The sequence below is a fragment of the Labrus mixtus genome, chromosome 14 (genome assembly GCF_963584025.1).
Source record: "Labrus mixtus chromosome 14, fLabMix1.1, whole genome shotgun sequence".
Taxonomy (NCBI): domain Eukaryota; kingdom Metazoa; phylum Chordata; class Actinopteri; order Labriformes; family Labridae; genus Labrus; species Labrus mixtus.
Window position 1 is genome coordinate 5,988,031 of NC_083625.1, and position 8,539 is coordinate 5,996,569.

At 37.1% G+C, this 8,539-nt stretch overlaps 2 protein-coding genes across 4 annotated transcripts in view; one reads left to right on the plus strand and one right to left on the minus strand.

Moving 5' to 3' along the window:
* LOC132988864 (serrate RNA effector molecule homolog) overlaps positions 1–8,539 on the plus strand; it is a 164,038-nt gene that overhangs the window by 115,285 nt on the left and 40,214 nt on the right. The gene's annotated exons all lie outside the window — the stretch shown is intronic.
* LOC132988729 (olfactory receptor 52Z1P-like) lies at positions 3,193–4,199 on the minus strand. Its single transcript, XM_061056302.1, has one exon. It carries the CDS (start codon positions 4,129–4,131, stop codon positions 3,193–3,195), a length of 939 nt encoding a protein of 312 aa, XP_060912285.1. The 5' UTR covers positions 4,132–4,199.

Below are 8,539 nucleotides of genomic sequence, written 5' to 3' on the forward strand. Positions count from 1 at the left end.
TGGACTTGAACTTATATCGCGCTTTTCTAGTCTTCCAATTACTCAAGGTGCTTTTACACTGCCTGTCACACCCACCCATTCATACCCTTTCGCACACTGATGGTAGTGATCGCTATGTAGTATCATCCATCAGAAGTAACTAATCCCATTCATACACTGCCACTGAAGCAGCGGGAGCAATTCAGGGTTGAGTGTCTTGCCCAAGGACACATCGGACATGTTGCTCAGCTGGGAATCGAGCCCTCGACCTTCTGGTTGAGAGGCGACGACTCTACCAACTGAGCCACAGCCGCCCATATATATATATATATTAATTTAGGTTATATTATATGGCACAAGTTATTTTTATCCGAAATGTCCCTGCGGAGTTCTGTTACCTGTTGCGCTGTTCGCGGTTGTACTAATAACCAGACTTAGCCAAATTTGTGGCTTGAACAGTGGTGTACTGAACATGCACCGAAGACAAAACGGGATTGTTCCTGTGACACGTTACAGTTTCCATCTCTTACCTGCAGATGATGAATCCCAAAGGACCACCAAAAACGTTGTAGCTGTGTTCATTACATTATGTGGGAAAGAAGCCAACGAAGGAAACTCTTATCCCACTTTGTGGCTGGGCTACGACAGACCATTGGACAAGAAACGTTGTGTCAGCAGCGCCAGGAGGACATCAGGTACCGTTAGGATTTCAGGCGTGGGAAGAACGACAGGACGTTAGTTTTATTGTTGTCTTTACAGTTTAATGTAACATTAGGGCGATTCATGGCTGAGTGCAGGGCAGCATGAACTAAACATTTTAAGTTAAACTACCTTTGTGTAGAAAAATGAAATGATCTGATTAATGATTAAAAAGGCCAAATATTTGACAAATGTTCTAAATTGTGTGCTAACTTGCTCAAATTCACACATGGATGATGATCACATTATTTCATTTGAGGTGAAACAGATGATGTTCCAACATTTTTATCTCCAAGTTGCTCATTCAGAATACGTGTCCTGATACGTGTCAGGAACGGGTTCAGTGACAGAAAGCACCAGAAGTGGCGTCCATAATTCACGCAAAGTACCATGGGGGCTAGGAATAAGGTGGATAGATTTGTATTTTTACTTTTTTGCACTATGAGATTTCAGAGCCTCATTCTGTTTTTCACAGTGTAAAATTTTCTGTCATGATTATAGGCTATTTAATTCTAATGTTCTGTTATGGAGTTAACCGTTTAATGTCCTCTCCATATAGGCTACTGTACCTTTCCTGCTTGCACTGGCTACTACACATCTAGCTACGCCACACACAGCTTTTGTCCCATTGTCAATGAAAGATCAGAAGCAGCCAGGGTTGTAGTTTCAATAGGTTGTAAGTTTGAGTACAGATTTGGTTGCAATTTGAGCACCACCTAGCCTACCTGCTGGAAAACAATGGCACAGCTGGCAAAGAGCAGTTTGGATCATAGACTGTAAATATTATGGTTTGGAATCACCCCCTTACGTCATATGAACCGTTTTTTATCTTAAGAAAACAACTACTTATGGCTCATTATCTAGTTAAAATCGGTCCTATCAGTTAAAGATATGGTGGGATTCATAAAATACAAGAGCTAGATTCGGTTGCTGACAGTAGCCTAATCTGCTTTTCAGTGCTGTCTCTTACAGCATTAAGTTGTAGGCCTACTGACCATAGACTGTAAATATGGTACTGACCAAATTTACAACTGACTGTTTAGACATTATCACCGTAAAACAAAACAGGATTAAAACAAAATCCTTAGACTTAAAGAAATGTAGAAACAATGATACTATACAAATACAGACACTATAAACTCAATTCAAATAAGAGGCTAAATAAGACCAAACAGTAAAATGACCCTAACCCTCAATGCTCACAAACCTGCTTCAGTTTTAGCCACTGTTTTACTTGTGATATGAATTCATTTTAATGTAGAAATATATTTTTTAAAACTGAAACATGTTACTGTACGATTGGAAATTGACTGACTTTGCACATTTGTGCCATGAGGTGGCGCCGTAGAATTAAATTAACAAAACAAATAATGCAGAAGAGGATTAATAAAAAGAAAGTGGGCTATTTATATGTATACAAATATCAAATAGTAAATCTAATTTTATTATATATACAGTTAATGTGCCAATGTGAAACAGTAATAAATTGTTCCAAGTTTCTTTATCTTTTTGGATAATGATAGAAAATGATGCTAAAAGTGCAAATGTTATTTAAATTGGTAAGCAATTAGGTCCCACTAATTAAACGGTGAAATAATCTTAGGTAAATGTTACAGTCATTGTGTTTATAAACCCATTGGATTTGGCCCAAATTAAAGATTTTATAATTCATATAACATGTAAAGAGTTATTTGAAACTGTGATGCATTGAAATGAATCTTCTTTCCCATACATTTTATTGCACATTCAACATTCAATGCCAATTTTCAAAAGTTCATATCAAGATCCCTTCCTGATTTTTTTGTAACTAAAATATTTCAGTGAACAACACAAGATAACAGATGCAGCAACTGATGATTCATGATAATATGCTTTAATAACTTTAGCAAGTTATTCAAGAAGAACTTCTACACATATCTGTGTTGGAATTTATATCAAGCTTTCTACTTGAAAGAAGATCAATATTTCTATGCACTTATAGGCAGCCTGAAATGAGTTTACATAAATGATGTTACAGTAATGTGACTAAGGTGCTATGAACACTACACTTCAGATTAAATTTGTCTGATCTAATACCTAAAAAACATAAGACTGGACGTCAAAACGTAAACATTTGAATTAGTCAATGTTTGCATTTACTTGTACCAAAAATATTTGACCATTCAGTAAAAAGAAACGTTCTAGTGATATATCTCAATAAGCAGTGAGGCGAAGATTAAAATAATGTCTGTACAAATACATTATAATCTATTGTCCTGCAAAGGTTTAGACAAACTGATTAACACTCAATTCATCATATGCACAAAGTCTCAGCTTCAGCCAGCTATGCAACAGGAATTCTACGTGGTATAACATGAATTAAGACTACTTTTTCTTTGTGCTGTCTGGTATAGTTTTGTCTCATTAAATGAAAAAGAAATTGGGATTAAATAACAAAGAGAGACAAAAGACTCCACATGCCATAGGTTTCAGGACACATTTTGAAGCAGAGCAGCAGCATCACTCTAATCTTTACTAATTTGCTTCTATCCTCCTTTTTCTGCTGAAAAGCCTGAACAGTCGTGCTCTTATAAAATGAATACTCAACCCATAGATGGCTGGATTAAGAAGTGGTGGAAATATCAAAAAGTACAAAGACAGAAACAACTTGGTTTGGTAAGGAAGGTCAGTTGTGTTAAATCGACTTAGTGCTATTTCTAAAAAGCAACCTATTGCGTAGTTAACTATCGCTAGTAGGTGGGGAGTGCATGTCCGGAGGGCTTTGAGCTTGGACTTGCTGAATGACGCTAAACATACACTTAGGATGTGTGCATATGAATAAAATATCATACAAATCTGTGGAACTGTGTACACAACTACAGATAACAGACCGATTATGTTGACAGTAGACGTATCAGAACAGGCCAGTTTGACTAAAATGTAATTCATGCAGTACAACTTTTCAATTGTTCTTTCACAATACCTAAGCTGAAGAGTGAAAAAAAAAACAATTAAAAAGGCAAGTAAGGGAAAGAGCCAGGTAAAAACAATCAGTTTAACAAGTCTTTGTGACATGATGGCATGATAAAGCAGTGGATAACAAATGGCCATATACCTGTCGTAACTCATCGCTGCAAGAATTGTGAATTCAGTTATGGCATATGTGTGTACTGCATAGATCTGTGTCTGACAAAGTGCCAGAGATATGTCATATGAGCGTAACAACAGGTTGCTCAGGACTGCTGGCAGTAAAGCTGTGCTTCCATACAGACCATTCACTGCCAAGTTACACACCAACAAGTACATGGGCTCATGCAGGCTTTTTTCATGATAAATCACACTGATTAAGATGACATTTTCAACAATAATGATGATGTATATCATAAGGAAAATGAAAAAGTACAATGGCTTCAGCTCTTCCATTTCATAGTAAGCAGACATATGAAAATACGTCACTTCAGAGAAATTTTTCATCCTGACTGATATTAATCTTTGCACATTTATATAATCTGTACAATTTTTACTCTACTACACAATCTGAGGCAAACCGGTTTTACCTGTGTGAAACCCCCCTCTCATCATGTATTTAACTGTACTTTCATACCCTTAGCATTAGTCCCTCTCTGGAATTCGGTCTCGCATTATGTCTCACCTCCATGGCAAATCCTGCATGCTCCCATGTGGGGGTGTGGTGTCACTGCCATGAAATCATACAAACTGCTGTATTGCATACAAATCCCAAAGGCATCAGTCTTAACAAAACATGTTTACAAACACTGCAAACAAGAGAAAAAAATAAAGTATAAATCATGTTCTCATGGCAACATTTCTATGTACCTGACATGTAAATGTTCAACACCAACATAAAAGGAAACCTCTGTGACTAGAATGAAATATAGCTAAAAGTTCGACTTTGTTTGAAAATATGTGGGAGTGGTGGAGAAATATCTAGGACAGATCTACTATCAAATCCTTTGATCAGCTGTATGTAAGATGTACAGAAACCTCATGGACATCCATTCACTAGCTGTGAAGATCATCCTAAACAGGAAATTCCTATTTGATGGGCCTCAATGATAAGGGGGAACAGGTTTAGTAATGTCTCCCTTTTTGGATAAAAACACTGAACTAACTGGTTGGACATTGATGTCCATAGGTAGGGCAGAGAAATAATAACAAGTTAAGGTTATTGCACAGCTTATCAGATGATTAAGCGATTGTTGCTGCACACACAAATGTCTGCTTGATCAATCTTGGTTGGATTGCATTGCTACTCAAGGGTTGTAAAGTTTATGATAGTTATAGTAGTTGATACATGAATCTAGTGGTGCACTAACCATCTTAAATGATAGTATAAGGTGTCATCTGGAGTTTTGATCAACATCAGATACCCTAGCAAACATTCCCTGCCTGCGTCCAAGGCTAAACACTTTACACACTGACTGTTTATCATGCAAGTGCATACCAACCAAGTCCACTAAATTCCTCCATCAGCTCTGTTCATTCCTACTTTTGCCGCTCTCTGGCCTCCTGCATCCGCCCCTCCCAGGGCACTGTTAGGTTCAGCAATACCCCCGCCCAGATAGACCAGCATTATATCTCTTCAAAAGGTTAAGGTCCAGGTCCCTCTTGAATCTGCCAATCATACACCCCTTTTTGTTTGGGATTTGCAAATTCTGCCCTCACAAATGTCTGAATATTTTGGTGGTGGGAGATGCTGGTCAAAAGAATTGCTAATTGACTTCAGGATAACTATAAAGGTCCTGACACACCAAGCAGACGGCGTGGAAGTAGTGGCGACGAAGGCCAACTGTGGCGTCGCCTCAAGACGCCTCACAATGCCTTTGTCTTTGCCAAAAAGTTGCACTTGATCACACCGCAAAGACTACAGCCGACGGCCAACCACCATGGGCATGCGTGAGAGGAAATAACTCTCCATGCCAGCATGTGGCAGTAGTCTGTAATCGGGGAAACAGGAAAGGGACAAGGACATGCGGATATATAAACCGTTGTTATGATACAAGAAGACCGTTTTAACACCACTGTCGCTCACAACTCGTAATCTAGGTACTTCTAATCGAGAATAATGTCTGATAAAAAGTTACCTCTTGAATGTAGTCGTTTACTTGCTTTCGTCACTTCCGTTTTTCTTCTCATACACGGATTCACTTAGCTGAACAGCCAATCAGAGTAATTCCTCTCACCAACCGCACCGAACGACATGTCGAATCGGCCGAAAAAAGGCAGACGAGGGCTGACGGGTAGCGACGGAGCTGGACACACCACAAAAACTAGAGCTATGATCGCTAACTGACGGTCCACCTAGGACTGACCCCTTCCAAATTGCTTTAGGGCAGGAGCTCATGTTGTGCTTCAGTGTTCTTCTTTGGACAAAAAGTACGTTTGAGCTTTGACTTTGCCACAACAAAATAGGTAAGATGAGTTTGCTAGAACTTTGCACACAAATGGGATGACAACGTTGATGTGGAAGGGTTCAGTTTTTAACATTTCAGACCATAAGATCTTGCTGTCCTTACCATGTTCCCATCTCATCTTTACCAGTCTGGTTAACAGTTATATCTTCTTGTATGGGTAGCCATATAATCCTTGCTTTGGGGTTTCCTGTCTTGTTTCTTACACCATAGAGGGCTAGGATTCACAGCAATCCCAACCATGTTATACACTATCATCCAATAATGTTCGTGTTTCATGTCATCGGTAGAATAATATCTAAGTAATGAACATTGCTTTTGAAATATTAACCTTTTTAAATTGCTGTTATCTCCCAAGAATACTGATAATAGGTTGGGTTTTTTAAATAGTTTTTTATTCTAGCATGATGTTTTTTTTAATTCATTTTGGATGTGAGAGTTAATTGCTTTGGTGACTTTGAAACATTATTTCTTTATCAACTGTTTCACAACAGCTACACCAGATCAAAAAATCTCCACATACCGTTCATGTAGATCAAGTGTGATCTCAGTGTTAGAATAAAGCAGATACTAATTGCTTCCTTAGAGATATAACAATTCAGACTGGTGCATGTTTATCCCTGCAGCTGCAGTTTCTCTTGTTAATTGTTCTTTTAATGTGTTTAAACAATGAATTTATTTTAACTTAGCTAACCTTCTTAAGAGGACATTATATACACATTCATAACCAAATGAAAACATTAATAAAGTAAGCTAAGCAAAGCTAAACAAAAAAAAAAAAAAAAAAATCAATAATAAATTAAGAACAGTCTAAAATGAGCTTGAGTAAGTAAGAGAAAGTATGTTATTAGAAAAATATAAATAAGTTAAACTCAAACTAAAAACAACCTGGCGGCATTTGTGAAATGCAGGAAGAACTAGCTGGCAGTATAAAGAAAAATAGCAGACATTATATCTCTTTCCAATATCATCCCGTATTTTTTTGTACTTAAATTTGCATTGTTTAGAAAATCTAAATGTTCCTTAAGAAATTCTGGACAATTGCATTTGCCCTTGTTTGCCACCTTAAAAATTAGCTATACTGAACTGCTTTAAAAACTGAAGACATGATGAGCCAAGTTGAGCTTATTTGAGCTGAATTAACTAAATAACTAAAATAAGAACAGGTGAAATGTACTAAATTTAGCTAGGCCAGGCTCCAGTGATCTGAAATGTAAAGGCGTGCATTGTAGTTTGTTACTGCAGGTGCTTAGACACCATCATCCTCTTCATTTTGTATGGCAGCTCAGGTATCATATATTAAACTGGAAGGTTATATGCATGTTACTTTTAGCACTGTAATGTGTCATTTCAAAGATGGTAAAGGTCAAAAAGGAGACCAAAGTACAACATTCACGACAATATGATCTCAATTGAAGGATTTGTTTGCACATCACCTCTTCAGAGCTGTGTCACAGAGCACAGCTGTGAATACAAATCATCCAACTGTGTTTAACATTTTTCAGCCTACAAATCTAACTTATGACTGCTAGGCTTCATAACATTCAAAATGGGATTGTTTTCTCTTTCAGCCTATTTTGTTGAATGTACATTGTGTGGGCTGATGTCGATTGAAATACATCTGACACTAGACTAGTATAATGGCTCTGTTTTTGAATTTGGAATTTTTCCATTTATAATTGACTTATTCAATATATAAAAAATGCACAAGTTTCATCTTCATTTTATTGGAGGGAAATATTGTCTGAGAGTTGCATCTATTGCAGTTTTACTGTAGACATTATTGTGTTCAGAAAACGTGTACCTGATTTGAACCCCACATGAAAGAATAAAAACGTGACTGCACAATATTAAAATATTGATATCACAGTATGATGGCTCATGCAATATTTACAACACTCAACACTGAATGCAAATTTCAAAAGTTTGTGTCACATTATTAAACCATTATTACATTTTTTTATATTTTCAATCAAACAGCAACAGAAGGACAAAAAACGTCAGGTGATATAAATGCACACAAACATATTTACATTAACGTCTGCATGGTTTATTAAGATGATCAGATGTTCATTACAACTACACTTCCATTCCAAATCTTTTGCGTTTCTTCAAAACAAAACATTGGATCAACCTTTTGAAGTTAAATAATCATATTGGAGTTTTCAGACCAGGCAGGACAGGCATGAACAAAACCAGCTGCATAATCATCCAGTGTAAAGCCTGGCAACAGAAAATGACATGAATTCAAAACTTGTTTTCGTAAATGCAATAATTAAATTGATTGCAAATGTGGAGAGAGAGGAGATGTGGTGTCATGTGTGTCTGTAGGCTTCAGCATGCAGGACACATTTTTTTGAAAGCACATTAGCAAAACCCCTCTTTGCTAATTTATCTCTTTCATGTTTTTTCTGCTGAAAAGCCTGAACAGTCAGATTCTTATGAGCTGA